Below are 18,384 nucleotides of genomic sequence, written 5' to 3'. Positions count from 1 at the left end.
TGGGTGGGGTTGGGAGGGGGATAAAGTAAGAACCTGGGAGGTGATTGGTGGAAAAGGTAAAGGGCTGAAGAAAAGGGAATCTGATAGGAAAGGACAATAGACCGTGGAAGAAAGGGAAGGAGAAAGGGAACTGGACGGAGGTGATGGGCAGGAGAGGGGAAGAGAACGGCTGAGAGGGGAATCACAATGGGGAGTGGAAAAGCAGAAGGTGACAGAAGATACAGGAAGTTAGAAAAATCAATGTATCTCATAGATAGTTAACAAATTTCATGACACATGCCGGTGATAATACACCTGATTCTGAGATGCCTTTATGAGGAGGTAATTTTGGCCTCTGGTGTATCACTAATTCTCAACACTCATCGGTTGGTAGTTTGAGCACCTGAGCTCTGGATTTCTTTTTAGTGTTTGATAATCTGTTATTCAGTATTTTATAAAGAAACTGAGTAATTTGTTTACTCTGGGAGCCTTTCGGTTTTCTTTCAGTCTGCTCTCCTGGATTTTATGGGCATCACTGCAGCCAAGCTTGTCCCCAGTGTGTGCACAGTAATGGACCCTGTCATCATGTCACTGGCCACTGTGAGTGCTTGCCGGGCTTCGCTGGTCCCCTCTGCGACCAAGGTAAGGAGCGTGTCAGGCTCAGAAACGTTCAGTGGGAACTACTGAAGCAAGTCTCTGCATGAACACAAAACGGAACTGGCTCTTTGTAAAAAATCTCTGAACTATAGAACATCTCAGGCCTGGTGGTCCAGTGGGTGAGGAATTGTAGGTCTGAACCTGCAGTAGCAGCACACCAATTCCCCCTCCCCACTCCCAGACTCGGTGGGTAGTTCGTGGCACGTAGAATTGAGTCAGGAATGTAAATTGCTTTTCTCTATTATGTTCAAAATTTCTACTATTAATTATTTTATCAGAATCGGATAGAATCATTGAATCTTACAGCATAAAACCAGGTCATCTGGCTAGCTCTTTGAAGAAACCAATAATTAGTCTGTTCGCCTACTCTGTTTATAATTTCCCGGGATGGAAGTGATTAGAATGCTGGCTGTAAGCTTAATAGAGGACAGAATATGACGTTAAAGCATCACTTATGTGTAGGATACAGTTTGAAATACATTTCAATCTCTGATAATACTGCTGACCAGCCTTTCTTCAAGATTAAACAGTACTGACCAGGAGGTCAGCCCCTCAGCTTTACAGCACCATCCGTATACGAGGTTTATCAAATGCAGTACCATTTAAGCTAACAGACTCCTTGGCGAGGGAAGGCAAAAATAAGCAATTCTCAGCAAACAATGTAGTCAGGCAATTTAGTGGCAGGTTTAGTGTGTATTAAACGTAGAGAACCTCTCTTGATCAGAGCTTTGACAGTGGATATTTCCAGACCTACATTCATAGCACTTCTGAAAGCTGTAATAGCAAATGTAATTAATAATTTTGTTTTGTGTAACACCAAGAGTTGTGGGTATAGTGTAACCAACCAATTGTAACTTGCTCTGAACTTTTAGATAAACCTTCTATTATTATTTCCATTGACCAGTATAAACAGATATTGATTATAAATTAACTAAAGTCGAGTTTATTGTCGTGTGCACAGGTATGGAGAGGTATGGTACATCCAGAAGTTGTTTACAACAGAATCTCAGGTACAGACAACATTCAGAATATAAATAATGCATAAACAATATGTAGAATCATACCACACAGTGAAAAAACAGACTGATATATAACAGTCCATAAATTCTCATTGTCTCTTACACAGCTTCTCTTCTGATACTGTCTATATATAAAACAAACCTCTCCCTTCTCCCATAACTATTCTCTGTCTATTCCTTCTGTCACTTACGTATACTGTATATTGCATTGTTATTTTTGGTGCATATCTTTTATATATGCCAGTCTTAACCTCTATCTGTCCCATTGTTCGCTATTTAAAATTCTTTATTGATTCCACACCATCTCAGTGTGAATCCTCTCTGTACTCCGTGACCTTCCTAATGCTTATTCACCACATGTCCCACCTTTCTCAATGTGAATTCCGTATCAATCTCTGTCAGTAATTCCTCTGTATATCCCACTGTATAATCCTGTGTGCATTCACCAATATTCTTCAGGTCTGTAGTGGTACCAGCCTGTCAGATGCTCTGTTATTCCTGTGAATTTCCCAACATCATTTCAAATCAGTTTTGTTCTAGGCATTATGCAGTACTGTAATACATTTCCCAGAAATCCTGCTGGGTTTGGTGGGTGGGTGGGAGCAATATTCCCTTGAAGGTGTGCGCGTGTGCGCATGCACACATCTTTTGCTACTAGCACTCAGAAGAATTTAAACTGCGCACAAAAGGTTGTCACCCTCTACCTCGTTGGCATGTGAAGTATATCTCTCAATCACACTTCCTTTTCCGTTTTCTGATGCGGACGGTGTTGACAATGTGGGATTTGCAATGATTTGTCTGCAGATCTTAGAACTGGCTTATTTATGTTGTTGGTAAACTTAACTTTTTAAAGCGTCTTTTAGCATGCAAATCACATTTGAAAGGCATGCAAAAGCTCTAGTGAGAAAATTTTTCGTTATCCACTGCAGGCCTGCTATATATTGTGGGAGTGCAAATGAACAAGAGCAAAAACGATCAAACCCAGAGGAGATCAAAGTTCTTATTGACAGTGTTTTGCTAGCTGTTAAAATGAATGCCTCTCTATATAAAACTCATTGAGCACATATTGTTGTCACTGGGCAAAAAGTTGCACAGCACAAGATTTTTGTGCACACTGGTCATTACAAATTGGAGGGAACATTGGTTGGGAGAAAGGGTTCTGGGGGGGGGTTGGTGGGAGGGAGAGAGTTGGGGCCCTGGGGGTGTGGAGGGAGGGAGGTGCACAGAGGATTGGAAGGAGGAAAGGATGTGGGTCCCTGGGGGTTTAAAAGGAGGGAAGGAGATGGGGCTCTAGGAGAGTTTGGTGGGAGGGAGGAAGGTGAAACTCTGGGGGGGGTTGGAGGGGCAGAGGTGGGGCTCTGGTGGTGGAGGGAGGGAGATGAGGCCCTGGAGGGAATTGTGGCCCTGGGGGGTGGGGGGGTGGAGATCATAAGGCCATAAGAATTATGAGCAGAATTAGGCCATTCAGCCCATCGAACCTGCTCCGCCATTCCATCATGGCTGATCTTGGATCGCACTCAACTCCATACACCTGCCTTCTTGCCATATCTTTTGATGCCCTGACCAATTAAGAAACTATCAACTATCACGGACTTGGCCTCCACCACAGTCTGTGGCAGAGCATTCCACAGATTCACCACTCTCTGGCTAAAAAAATTCCTCCTTACCTCTGTTCTAAAAGGTCACCCCTCAATTTTGAGGCTGTGCCCACTTGTTCTGGACACCCCCACCATAGGAAACATCCTCTCTACATCCATCTTATCTAGTCCTTTCAACATTCGGTAGGTTTCAAATGAGATCCCCCCACATTCTTCTAAATTCCAGTGAGTACAGGCCCAAAGCTGCCAAATGCTCCTCATATGTTAACCCCTTCATTCCCAGAATCATCCTCGTGAACCTCCTCTCGACTCTCTCCAATGACAACACATCCTTACTGAGATACGGAGCCCAAAACTGTTAACAATACTCCAAGTGCAACCTGACTGGTGTCTTATAAAGCTTCAACGTTATCTCCTTGCATTTATATTCTATTCCACTTGAAATAAATGCCAACATTACATTTGCCTTCTTTACCATAAGACCATAAGACCATAAGACAAAGGAGCAGAAGTAGGCCATTCGGCCCATTGAGTCTGCTCCGCCATTTTATCATGAGCTGATCCATTTTATCCTATTTAGTTCCACTGCCCCGCCTTCTCACCATAACCTTTGATGCCCTGGCTACTCAGATACCTATCAATCTCTGCCTTAAATACACCCAATGACTTGGCCTCCACTGCTGCCCGTGGCAACAAATTCCATAGATTCACCACCCTCTGACTAAAAAAATTTTTTCGCATTTCTGTTCTGAAAGGGCGCCCTTCAATCCTGAAGTCATGCCCTCTCGTACTAGACTCCCCCATCATGGGAAACAACTTTGCCACATTCACTCTGTCCATGCCTTTTAACATTCGAAATGTTTCTATGAGGTCTCCCCTCATTCTTCTAAACTCCAAGGAATACAGTCCAAGAGCAGACAAACGTTGCTCATATGTTAACCCTCTCATTCCCGGAATCATTCTAGTGAATCTTCTCTGTACCCTCTCCAAAGTCAGCACATTCTTTCTTAAATAAGGAGACCAAAACTGCCCACAGTACTCCAAGTGAGGTCTCACCAGCGCCTTATAGAGCCTCAACATCACATCCCTGCTCCTATACTCTATTCCTCTAGAAATGAATGCCAACATTGCATTCGCCTTCTTCACTACCGACTCAACCTGGAGGTTAACTTTAAGGGAATCCTGTACGAAGACTCCCAAGTCCCGTTGCATCTCAGAACTTTGAATTCTTTCTCCATTTAAATAATAGTCTGCCTGTTTATTTTTTCTGCCAAAGTGCATAACCATACACTTTCCAACATTGTACTTCATTTGCCACTTCTCTGCCCATTCTTCCAATCTATCCAAGTCTCTCTGCAGACTCTCCGTTTCCTCAGCACTACCGGCCCCTCCACCTATCTTCGTATCATCAGCAAACTTAGCCACAAAGCCATCTATTCCATAATCCAAATCGTTGATGTACAACGTAAAAAGAAGCGGCCCCAACACTGATCCCTGTGGAACACCACTGGTAACCGGCAGCCAACCAGAATAGGATACCTTTATTCCCACTCTCTGTTTCCTGCCAATCAGCCAACGCTCTATCCACATATGTAACTTTCCTGTAATTCCATGGGCTCTTATCTTGTTAAGCAGCCTCATGTGTGGCACCTTGTCAAAGGCCTTCTGAAAATCCAAATATACAACATCCACTGCATCTCCCTTGTCTAGCCTACTTGTAATTTCCTCAAAAAATTGTAATAGGTTTGTCAGGCAGGATTTTCCTTTAAGGAATCCATGCTGAGTTCTGCCTATCTTGTCATATGCCTCCAGGTACTCTGTAACCTCATCCTTGACAATCGACTCCAACAACTTCCCAACCACCGACGTCAAGCTAACAGGTCTATAATTTCCTTTTTGCTTCCTTGCCCCCTTCTTAAATAGCGGAGTGACATTTGCAATCTTCCAGACTTCCGGAACCATGCCAGAATCTATCGACTTTTGAAAGATCATCGCTAATGCCTCCGCAATCTCCACAGCTACTTCCTTCAGAACACGAGGGTGCATTCCATCTGGTCCAGGAGATTTATCAACCTTTAGCCTATCCAGCTTCCTGAGTACTTTCTCTGTCGTAATTGTGACTGCGCACACTTCTCTTCCTTGCCACCCTTGAGTGTCCGTTATCCTGCTGTCTTCCTCAGTGAAGACTGATGCAAAATACTTGTTCAGTTCCTCTGCCATCTCCTCATCTCCCATTACAATTTCTCCAGTATCATTTTCTATCGGTCCTATATCTACTCTCACCTGTCTTTTACTCTTTATATATTTGAAAAAGCTTTTAGTATCCTCTTTGATATTATTTGCTAGTTTCCTTTCATAGTTAATCTTTTCTCTCTTAATGACCTTCTTGGTTTCCTTTTGTAAGGTTTTAAAGACTTCCCAATCCTCTGTCTTCCCACTAATTTTTGCTTCCTTGTATGCCCTCTCCTTAGCTTTAACTTTGGCTTTGACTTCTCTTGTCAACCACGGTTGCATCCTTTTTCCACTCGAAAATTTCTTCTTTTTTGGAATATACCTGTCTTGCACATTCCTCATTTCTCCCATTAACTCCAGCCACTGCTGCTCTGCCGTCTTTCCTGCCAGTGTCCCTTTCCAGTCAACTTTGGCCAGTTCTTCTCTCATGCCACTATAGTTTCCTTTACTCCACTGAAACACCGACACATCAGATTTCGGCTTCTCTTTTTCTAATTTCACAGTGAACTCAATCATGTTATGATCACTGCCTCCTAAGGGTTCCTTCACCTCAATCTCTCCAATCACCTCCGGTTCATTACATAATACCCAATCCAGTACAGCCGATCCCCTAGTGGGCTCAACAACAAGCTGTTCTAAAAAGCCATCTCACAGACATTCTAAAAATTCTCTCTCTTGAGATCCAGTGCCGACCTGATTTTTCCAATCTACTGGCATGTTAAAATCCCCCACAATTATCATAACACTGCCCTTCTGACAAGCCTTTTCTATTTCCAGTTGTAATTTACCACGGACTCGACCTGTAAATTAACCTTCTGGGAGTCCTGCACAAGGACTCCTAAGTCCTTTTGTGCCTCTGATATTTGAACCTTCTCCCCATTTAGATAGTAGTCCGCACCCTATTGTTCCTTTTACCAAAATGCATTATCATATGCTTCCCAGTACTGTATTCATCTGTCACTTTTTTGCCCATTCTTCCAATTTGTCTAAGTCCTGCTGCAATTGCATTACTATCTCAGCACTACTGGGTAGTTTGGAGGGAGGGAGGTGGAAGTTTGGAGGGAGTGTAGGAAGGTGGGGCACTGGGGCGTTTGGAGCAAGGCAGGAAGGTGGCGCTCTGGAGGTTTTGGAGGGAGGGAGGGAGGTGGGGCCCTGGGGGTTTTGGAGGGAGGTGTGGGGGTTTGGAGGGAGGTGGGGCCCTAGGGGCTTGGAGGGAAGTGGGGCCCTGGGGGTTTTGGACGGAGGTGGAGGTTTGGAGGGAGGGAGGGAGGTGGGGTCCTGGGGGTTTTGGAGGTAGGAAGAGTTCTCGGGGCGGCAGGAGGTGAAGGTTTGGAGGAGGGGGGAAGTGGGGCTCTGGGAGGGTTTGGGGGGAGTGAGGAATGTGAAGCCCTCGGGGATGGAGAGAGGTGGGGCTCTGGGGGTTTGGACGGAGAGAGGGAGGTGGGGCGTGGGTGAGTTTGAAGGGAGGACAGCCAACATCACCTGGTGATACAGATGTAGAACCACTGGGATTTCTGAATAGTCACACAACAGATTAATGGAGTTTTACTGTACATTCTACATACCATCTTGGACAGTATACATCGTACTGTGTAAAAGTCTTGGGCACAGATATATAGCTCGGGTGACATTACTGTATATTGATTAAAAAAGGAAGGTGGTTGAGAAACAGGAATGGAAATAAGAGTACTTAGCTTTGTATTAGATCACTTGTATTAAGTGTTATTTGTTAACTGGAAAGACATAATGTACTACGCAAAAGTCCTACGCACCCTGGCTATATATTTATGTGCCGAATACATTTGCACAGAGCAGTATTCTCTGTAACCGTATGTGTTTTGACTGTTGAATCTTCTAAATATGCAACTGTGTCCTCTGTATATTTAGTTTCTCCATGGTTCCAATTATATCCCATCTTGTAACTTATCCATTGCTTTTTTAAGACTGGAAATGTTCAAATGGAATTCCTTCGGGTTTAGGATCTTTTAATATAAAATGGTGCATGGCGACTGATTATTCGGTTGCTTCACAATGTTATCTGCACTCTTAACATCGACATTCTCCAGACATGTCCTCCCTGGTACCAGTGTTTTTACTGGGTGTACTTGAGAAGGCTTTTCACTATCTCTGAACTGTTTGTGATAAAGTAAGGAAAGGAAGAGGAAAATATGGTAGAGTAGTCGTTAGCGTAACACTTTACAGAGTAGCTGTAAGATCAGATTCAATTCCCGCTGCTGCCTGTAAGCAATTTGTACAATTTCTATGTGATTGTGTGGGTTTCCTCTGGGGGCTCTGGTTTCCTCCAATATTCCAAGGACATATGGGTTCAGGCATGCAAGGCTGGCACTGGAAGCATGGTGACGTGTGCAGGCTGCCCTGCAGCACACCCTCAAAAGAAATGATGCATTTTTCCCTGTCAGTTTAAATGTACACATGATAAATAAAGTTAATCTTTAATCTTTCAAAAGGTATGACACAGGAAAGATAGCAGAGTCCTGGTGAACATGTGTAAAACCATTCCTTACAGAGTGGATCTCCTTAAAGTGTAGTTTGAAGATCATGTCCTGATTATCCTTCCTGTCAGCTGTGTGCCTGCTTCATCAGTCCCTAGACCCAGCAGATACCTTGCAGAGTATTGCTGCAGTACCAGTGGGGTTTGGGAATTGCTGAGATCCTCAAACCTGATGCCTCTCTTCATTTCATTTTATCTTACTTATTTAGAGATACTGCGGGGACAAGGCTGTCCCGGCTCTTTGAGCCGCATCACCCAGCAATCCCCCATTTAACCCTCGCCTAATCACAGGACAATTTTACAATGGCCAATTAACCTACTAACCAGTCCGTCTTTAGACTGTGGGAGGAAACTGGAGCACCTGGGGAAAACCCCTGTATTCTACAGGGAGTACATCAGACTCCTTAAAGAAAATGCCAAGATTCAACTCCAACTCCGACACCCTGAGTTATAATGTTACACTAACTGTTATTGTGGTGCCCATGGTGTGTTCCTGCTCCACTGGAGCAGAGGCAGTTTGTTCCATCACAATGAGGTGGCTCAGTGTGGCAGCATTGTTTGGAATCACCAGTTATCAGCAGCCCTGGAGCTGCCGGAGGGCTGTGTTATAAGGCATCCCATCTGTGGGGCTTCTGAACGAATGCTGAGACTCAGCAGTTTGTGCCATGATGATTTGGTTGCAGTTCTCTGTAGTTTCCCTAATTTTCTTGTGTTGGTAACCACTGACAAGATTATTAGTTCGATTTGACTGTGTCAAGCCAATCCTCAGTTCAAGTAAGCCTGATTAATATGAAGGCATTGTGACCTCTATTCAGAAGAGGGTGTAATGTGCATCTGGCCAGCTGCTTATTGATGGAGTCAGCTGTGATCTGTTCACACAGACCACTGTGACTGTGGAGCTGTGCAAACCAGAGATGAGCCCCAGTCCAGTGGCAGACCGTGTAGTGTCGTAAGGTTAGGTTACATTGCACTGTTTCAGCAGTACATCAGATCAGAGAGTCAAACAGTGTCAATTATCTGTTCTGTATGTCTCTGGACAGTTTGCAGAGGCTGGTTTCCTTCATTATTGCTAGGTGCCTGAGCAATACAACAGGATCTTCCAAGTACAAACTAAATGTGTCGCTGGTTCATCACTTGCTGCTATTACATAAACTCTGCCTTCTGGTGATTCTCTACACTCCAACAGACTCTTCTAAAATGGAAACAAGGCCACTGTTTATAAGTTGGAGGATGGTGGTAATGATGTAACCCTGTTCCTGACTAATGAGATGTTGCACTGGCACCATGCAGGCTTATCCCTTTGATTTTCCTCTGAAAAAATCTTTGTAATCCCATGGCACTTTACCTGAAATAAGTGCTAAACTTGTTAGCAACTTTAATTTGAAGTTTCTAATGACTGCCCAACTTTTCTTCCAAATAGTTTATTTGCCCAACTTCATAAAGTTTTTATGCGCAGTAATTAAATATTGATTGAGTATAGATTAATATGATAAATTCCCAGTACATTAAGAAGCTGCAGAATACCATCAAAGAGATCATCTGAAGGAAGATTTGGTTTGCTGAATGTCTGTCATGTGCAACTTAAAACAAGAAGAATCTCTAATTGACTGAAAGCTTAATCTGCCAAATGAGTGGTCTGAGGTCGATATCATTGTTTGATCAAAGGATTAGAAAGGTTATGTGTGGCCCCAAGGCCTGATTAACTAAAATTAAGTTTGGGGGAAAAAGGTTATTTGAAAGTTATAAAATATTTGTGATACTAAGTATGAAATAACTGACAAAAGTGGTTTTATTTCCTTAAAATTTGCATGGTGACAATCAATGAGTAATCCACATGGTGGGAGTTTTGGAAGTGTTATTCCTGTGTGCGTGGCAGAGGCAAGGGGGTGGGGTGGGGAATATTTTAGTTAAACAAGAAGATTGTATATTTCAGGAATTCAGTTTTTATGAATAGATTACCTAATTCATGAACACAAGTTGAAACAAAAAATTCACCTGAGAATTTTTGTCTAATTTTTTCAAGTTTTTCTTCATTTTCCCATCTCCTGAAACAAGACTCAAAAACAGTTATCTTCCATTTAAATCTTTTTTATTAATTATTATTGAAAATCAACAAAAAATACATTAAAGCAATCAAGTCAACATGTCAATATGTACAATAAGAATTAAATTATCAAATAACTGATTAACAAAGCTAAATATATCAATAATAATAAGAAAAGACAAAATGTTAAAACTATTTTTTTGGAAAAAAGAAATAAGGAAAAAAAGAACCCCTACTAACAGAAAAAAAATCAAAAAAAACCCATTGGGAGCACAACCCCGGAGCTATACGCCATACAAGCTTCCATAAAAGAAAAACATCAAACCACCAACTCAAATCCATTTAAACAAGAATCAGAAGGGGACCATCTTAATTAACTCAAATCAAATGATAATAACGGGCAAAAGAACCCCACCTTTTCTCAGTCAAATCGAGGATCAAAAGTTTGACTTCGGATTTTCTCCAAACTAAGACATAACATCACCTGAGAGAACTATTGTATCAAAGTGGGAGCAGAGGCATCTTTCCATTTCAATAAAATAGCCCTTCTGGCCAATAATGTGACAAATGCAATTACATATTGGTCTGGTATAGAAATGCCATGAATATATTGAGGGATTATACTGAACAAAACTGTCAATTTATTAGGTCGTAAATTAATTTTTAAAGCTTTAGAAATTGTAGAGAAAATAGATTTCCAAAACTGTTTCAATTCAGAACACGACCAAAACATATGTGTCAATGTAGCTATCTCAGTTTTACATCTATCACACCGACTATCAACATTAGGAAATATTTTAGACAGTCTCTTCTTTGTCAAATAGTAATGATGTAAAATTTAAAATTGAATTAAAGAGTGACTGGCACAAATCGAAGAGTTAACCAACTTCAAAATTCGCAACCAATCCTCTGTTCTCAAGGTCATGTTAAGCCCTCTTTCCCAATCTTGCTTAATCTTAAGTAAAGGATAATTGTACTGTTGTAATAGTAAATTATAAATTTTCCCAATAAAACCTTTCACTAAAGGATTCATTTTTAAAATAATGTCTAACAGGTCAGAATCTTGCATATATGGAAAATTACTTAAATATTCTTGTAAGAAATATCTGACCTGAAGATATTGCAAGAAATGTGAGTACAAGAGAGAGTATTTAGTTACTAATTTCTCAAAAGACATCAATTGACCTTCTTGGAACAGATCCATGAAGGAATAGACTCCTTTATTCCTCCAAAGAAAAAAGGTAGGATCACTAAGTGAAGGTTTAAATAAATAATTTCGATAAATTAAACTAAGAAGGTTAAATTTTTTGAGATTAAAAAAATTATGCAACTGGCACCAAATTCATAATGACTGCTTAATCATAGGATATAAATTTAGATTAGAAATTTTGGCCAGTTGTACAGGTAAAGAAGCTCCTAATAATGAAGTTAAGTAAAATTGTTTCACAGCTTTCAATTCCAAATCAGCTCAAGGCGGTCGTTCATTTTTATCAGTCCAATATAACCAAGAGCGCACATCACGTATATTAACAGCCCAATAATATATTCTTAAATTAGGCAGAGCAAGACCTCCATCCTTTTTTAATTTTTGTAAATGATATTTTCCAATTCTTGGTCTTTTATTATTCCAAAGAAAAGATGAAATAATAGAATCAACCTGATCAAAAAACTTAGTTAAAAAAATAGGAATATTTTGAAATACATATAAAAATTTTGGTAAAATCGTCATTTTAACTGCATGAGTTCAAGCAGTAAGGCTGATCAACACCTCCTCCCACGAACCCACCTCCCACTACTTTATCATTTCCTGTCAGAGCCTCCTTATGTACAGACACTCCTGTGCCTCGTGTCACTGTGACCCTAAAATCTTTGCGTATAAGCTATTTTACATATGTATTCATATTTATTCCTTTTATTATTATGTTCTTTATCTTTTGTGTTTTATTTTGTGCTGCATTGGAGCTGGAATAGCAATGATTTTGCTCTCCTTTACACTTGTATACTGGAAATAACATTAAACCATCCTGAATCTTGAATCCTGCAGGAATCAACTCCAACACTGGGGTACAGTTCCAGAAACAGTAGGTACCCAAGTATATGCCATGCAAATAATTGCCAGCAAGATGCCCTGCTGTACAAGACATTACTGGTGAGACTGATGCTGAATCCTCTGTGTATTCACACACACTGACTGCTGGAAAGGATTCCTGCATATGAACAGGATCAGGAGCTCTAGCTGATCCACAAACAGTCCCCAGGAGTATGTCAGACAAGTTCCCTGAACAGGGAACTTTACTAGAGGGAAGAGCTGAGGACAGATATGTTTGTCATCACTGCCACCCTACACATTCTGACAGTCAAAGTTCAAAGTAAGTTTATTATCAAAGTACATATATGTCAACATATACGACCCTGAGATTCATTTTCTTGTGGGCATTCACAGTAAGTACAAGAAACACAATAGAATCAATGAAAGACTGCACCCAACAATATGGACAAACAACCAGTGTTGAAAAGACAACAAATTGTGCAAATACAAAAAGAAAAAGAAAAGAAAGAAATAATATTGACAAATAAATCAGCAATAAATGTCGAGAACATGAGATGAAGGGTCCTTGAAATTAAATCCATAGGTTGTTGGAACAATTCAGTGATGAGCAAGTGAAGTGGAGAGAAGTTATCCTCCCTGATTCAAGAGCTAATGGTTGAGGAGTAATAACTGTTCTTGAACCTGATGGTGTGAGTTTTGAGGCTCCTGTACCTTCTTCCTAAAGGCAGCAATGGGAAGAGAGCATTGTCCAGTTGCACAAGGAGGTATTGAGGCCAAGGTCTTGAAGTTTTGATTAGCGTTGAGGGGATGATAGTATTGAATGCTGAGCTATAGTCAATGAACTGCATCCTGATGTATGCACCTTTGCTGTCCAGATGCTTCAGGGTTGAGTGAGGAGCCAATGAAATGGCATCTGCTGGTGACCTCGCAGACTCAGGCACAGTTCCAGATTCTGAGCAGTAGTGGAGATTTTCCTTGACAACCTTTTAACTGTGAATGTGCAGTTATATGGTTTCTCCTTTCACGTACAGCGAGTAGTGGATATGGCCCAGTCCATCACGGGTAAAGCCCTCCCCCACCATTGATCACATCTACACAGAACCCTGTTGCAGGAAAGCAGCATCATTAAGGACTCCCATCGTACAGGCCATGATCCCTTCTCACTGTCACCACACAGGCCATGTTCCCTTTTCACTGTCACCATCACACAGGCCATGTTCTCTTCTCACTGTCACCACACAGGCCATGTTCCCTTCTCACTGTCACCACACAGGCCATGTTCCCTTCTCACTGTCACCATCACACAGGCCATGTTCCCTTCTCACTGTCACCACACAGGCCATGTTCCCATCTCACTGTTATCACACAGGCCATGTTCCCTTCTCACTGTCACCACACAGACCATGTTCCCTTTTCACTGTCACCATCACACAGGCCATGTTCCCTTCTCACTGTCACCACACAGGCCATGTTCCCTTCTCACTGTCACCACACAGGCCATGTTCCCTTCTCACTGTCACCATCACACAGGCCATTCCCTTCTCACTGTCACCATCACACAGACCATGTTCCTTTCTCACTGTGACCATCACACAGGCCATGTACCCTTCTCACTGTCACCACACAGGCCATGTTCTCTTCTCACTGTCACCATCACACAGGCCATGTTCCCTTCTCACTGTCACCACACAGGCCATGTTCCCTTCTCACTGTCATCACACAGGAAGAGGGTACAGAAGGCTCGGGGCTCATATCACCAGGTTCAGGAACAGTCACCGAACTAGACTCACTTTCAAGAACTCTACTTCTCATATTCTCAGTATTTATTGCTTATTTATTATTATTATTACTTTTTTTTTGCATTTGCATAGTTAGTTATTTTTTCTTTACACAATGATTGGCCACCCTGTAGGGTACAGTCTTTCACTGATCCTATTGTGTTTTTTCTATTTACTGGGAATGTCCACGGGGAAATGAATCTCAGGTTTGTATATGGTGACATATATGTAGTTTGATAATAAATTTACTCTGCACTTTTAAGTTAGAACTTCTAACCTTCAATCAACCATATCTTTACAAATATATCGGCATGCCCCACTCCCCTTCTCACCTTTACAAAGAGGAAGGCTGACACACAGCTCCTCCAAAGGTCACAATGGAGGAACACAGTCAGATAGTCTAGAATCTGTCAGCAAAGTACACACGGGAGCCCGTTGACAACTGTGTCCTCATTGGACAAAATGGCCTTTGGTCTAATCCCTCTACCAGCTCTTTATGTACACTCTTGCTGGTCCTGACACCAGTAAGTGGCCAAGTATGTGTTCAGTCTCCTCCACCACCTATTGGCAGCAGATTCTTGTCCCCATGCTATACTCTGTATCAACTCCCTTCCGACCCTTCTACAAATTCATTTAAAACAATGTCCTCTCGGTACTGACTCTGTACTGGGGTGCTTGCATTTTCTTTTTTTTTATTTTCTTTTTATTTGGATAAGGAATTCACAAATATCATGTACTTTTTTCACACATATAACCTTTTCCATTTTTTTATATATATAAAACTACAATTATTTATACATTCTTAAGTACACATGGAGATGATATAAAAGGAAAATAAACATTTAAATAGATAATTATGTACTGTGGTAAATCTAACCTATTAGGCTAAGTAATGGAATTAGTTGTTAAGAAAAATGGTAATAATAGTTTCCATATAACCCTTCTGGACCATTTCCACTGGTCCAAAATGTTGTATATAAGCCTATGTATCAACCATTGTAGGTGTTTATATCCTAATTTGTTCATGCTTGGGATGCTTGCATTTTCATCAAAGTTGGGTTTATTATCACTGGCATACCTGTATGTTGTGAAATTTGTTGTTTTGTGGTGGCAGAACCATGCAATACATAAAATACACTATTAATTACAAGATCAAGATTCAAGCTTATTTGCTATATAATGAAAAATATATATACTACATAAAAAGAGTCAGATTGATTTATCACATGTACATGGAAAAAAACTGTGAAATGCTTTGTGTGCGTTAACAACCAACACAACATAAGGATATTCTGGAAGCAGCCCGCAAGCGTTGCCACACATTCCATCACCACATAGCATACCTACTATGTCCAGCAGATCAACACAGAACACAACCATCTTTGATTAGTGCTGTAATCTTCAAAGCCTGGCAAGATCTTTGTAAATTTTCCTTGAATACTCTGTAGCGCAGTCACATTCTTTCTGCAGTGTGACCAGGACTGCATCAGAGTCCTAACTAACATTTCTTTAGTATGACTTACATGCATTTGCTTTCAATACCTTGGTCAATAAAGGCTCACAACCTATGTACTACGTATCTTAACCACCTTATCCAACCTGCCAAATCCCTGTCAATGTGTGGATGCACTCTCCAATATCCCTCCTTGTTTGATATCCTACTGTTTATACTCTTGTCATATTGTCCTCACAATTCTTGGGCCTGAATTCCACTTGCCACTTCTTTGCTCACCTAACCAGCCCTTCAACACCTTCTCTTTGCCAAGTACTTCTTTCCTCACTTGCATTTTTTGTTAACTCTGATGGTGAGGCCCAGTCTTTAATCTCTAGACCAAGGTGGAACCCAATGACTAAAGGTGTGCTGGTCACTACCCTCTGTTTCCTCCCATTCAGAAAATGTTTATCCCAACTTGCCACTTCCCCTTGGATCCCATGGGCTTTACTTTTCTCTTTCAATCTGCCATGTGTCAAACACGTCACTAAAGCTTGCAGACTCCATCAGCTGTTCTATCCTCAGCAAAGACAGTCATTTTGCCCTCATTGTCTCTCTTTAAACCACAGAACCACACCAGCAACACTCCATTCTTTCACCACTATACTTTTAGCCAAAAGGAGTAGGAAATTATTGTCAAAGCCCGGGCTGTTTCCTCCCTTGCTGTTTGTGGTATGATTTACCCTGACAGGGTGATCTATCAGTATTTTAAGATGCTAAACCTCTTACATAGAAACATAGAAAATAGGTGCAGGAGTAGGCCATCCGGCCCTTCGAGCCTGCACCGCCAATTATTATGATCATGGCTGATCATCCAACTCAGAACCCTGCACCAGCCTTCCCTCCATACCCCCTGATCCCCATAGCCACAAGGGCCATATCTAACTCCCTCTTAAATATAGCCAATGAACTGGCCTCAACTGTTTCCTGTGGCAGAGAATTCCACAGATTCACCACTCTCTGTGTGAAGAAGTTTTTCCTAATCTCAGTCCTAAAAGGCTTCCCCTTTATCCTCAAACTGTGACCCCTCGTTCTGGACTTCCCTAACATCGGGAACAATCTTCCTGCATCTAGCCTGTCCAATCCCTTTAGGATTTTATACGTTTCAATCAGATCCCCCCTCAATCTTCTAAATTCCAACGAGTACAAGCCCAGTTCATCCAGTCTTTCTTCATATGAAAGTCCTGCAATCCCAGGAATTAATCTGGTGAACCTTCTTTGTACTCCGTCTATGGCAAGGATGTCTTTCCTCAGATTAGGGGACCAAAACTGCACACAATACTCCAGGTGTGGTCTCACCAAGGCCTTGTACAACTGCAGTAGTACCTCCCTGCTCCTGTACTCGAATCCTCTTGCTATAAATGCCAGCGTACCATTTGCCTTTTTCACCGCCTGCTGTACCTGCATGCCCACTTTCAATGACTGGTGTATAATGACACCCAGGTCTCGTTGCACCTCCCCTTTTCCTAATCGGCCATCATTCAGATAATAATCTGTTTTCCTATTTTTGCCACCAAAGTGGATAACTTCACATTTATCCACATTAAATTGCATCTGCCATGAATTTGCCCACTCACCCAACCTATCCAAGTCACCCTGCATCCTCTTAGCATCCTCCTCACAGCTAACACTGCCACCTAGCTTCGTGTCATCCGCAAACTTGGAGATGCTGCATTTAATTCCCTCATCCAAGTCATTAATATATATTGTAAACAACTGGTGTCCCAGCACTGAGCCTTGCGGTACCCCACTAGTCACCGCCTGCCATTCTGAAAAAGTCCCGTTTATTCCCACTCTTTGCTTCCTGTCTGCTAACCAACTCTCCACCCACACCAATACCTTACCCCCAATACCGTGTGCTTTAAGTTTGCACACTAATCTCCTGTGTGGGACCTTGTCAAAAGCCTTCTGAAAATCCAAATATACCACATCCACTGGTTCTCCCCTATCCACTCTACTAGTTACATCCTCAAAAAATTCTATGAAATTCGTCAGACATGATTTTCCTTTCACAAATCCATGCTGACTTTGTCCGATCATTTCACCGCTTTCCAAATGTGCTGTTATCACATCCTTGATAACTGACTCCAGCAGTTTCCCCACCACCGACGTTAGGCTAACCGGTCTATAATTCCCCGGTTTCTCTCTCCCTCCTTTTTTAAAAAGTGGAGTTACATTAGCCACCCTCCAATCCTCAGGAACTAGTCCAGAATCTAACGAGTTTTGAAAAATTATCACTAATGCATCCACTATTTCTTGGGCTACTTCCTTAAGCACGCTGGGATGCAGACCATCTGGCCCTGGGGATTTACCTGCCTTTAATCCCTTCAATTTACCCAACACCACTTCCCTACTAACATGTATTTCGCTCAGTTCCTCCATCTCATTGGACCCTCTGTCCCCTACTATTTCTGGAAGATTATTTATGTCCTCCTTAGTGAAGACAGAACCAAAGTAATTATTCAATTGGTCTGCCATGTCCTTGCTCCCCATAATCAATTCACCTGTTTCTGTCTGTAGGGTACCTACATTTGTCTTTACCAGTCTTTTCCTTTTTACATATCTATAAAAGCTTTTACAGTCCGTTTTTATGTTGCCTGCCAGTTTTCTCTCATAATCTTTTTTCCCCTTCCTAATTAAGCCCTTTGCCCTGCTCTGCTGAACTCTGAATTTCTCCCAGTCCTCAGGTGAGCCACTTTTTCTGGCTAATTTGTATGCTTCTTCTTTGGAATTGATACTATCCCTAATTTCTCTTGTCAGCCACAGGTGCACTACCTTCCTTGATTTATTCTTTTGCCAAACTGGGATGAACAATTGTTGTAGTTCATCCATGCAATCCTTAAATGCTTGCCATTGCATATCCACCGTCAATTACAGCATCATCTCTTCCTCTGTGTTTATCAGTTCAGTATTTCACCTCCTTAGCACCAATACATGCATCACCTCCCTCAACCATTAACACAGATGCAAAGTCATCTCAGCCATCTCCACACTCGGGCTGCCATTTCAAGCTCTAACATGAC

At 41.7% G+C, this 18,384-nt stretch overlaps 1 protein-coding gene across 1 annotated transcript in view; it reads left to right on the top strand.

Moving 5' to 3' along the window:
• Positions 1-18,384, top strand: part of megf11 (multiple EGF-like-domains 11) — a 365,505-nt gene that overhangs the window by 297,502 nt on the left and 49,619 nt on the right. The window contains exon 12 of the mRNA XM_072277965.1: positions 487-621. Coding sequence (XP_072134066.1) covers positions 487-621 — 135 coding nt within the window. The remainder of the gene's footprint in view (positions 1-486; positions 622-18,384) is intronic.

The sequence above is a fragment of the Mobula birostris genome, chromosome 14, assembly GCF_030028105.1.
Source record: "Mobula birostris isolate sMobBir1 chromosome 14, sMobBir1.hap1, whole genome shotgun sequence".
NCBI lineage: Eukaryota > Metazoa > Chordata > Chondrichthyes > Myliobatiformes > Myliobatidae > Mobula > Mobula birostris.
Note: the sequence above shows the minus strand (reverse complement) of the source record. Positions and strands in the feature narration are given on the sequence as shown.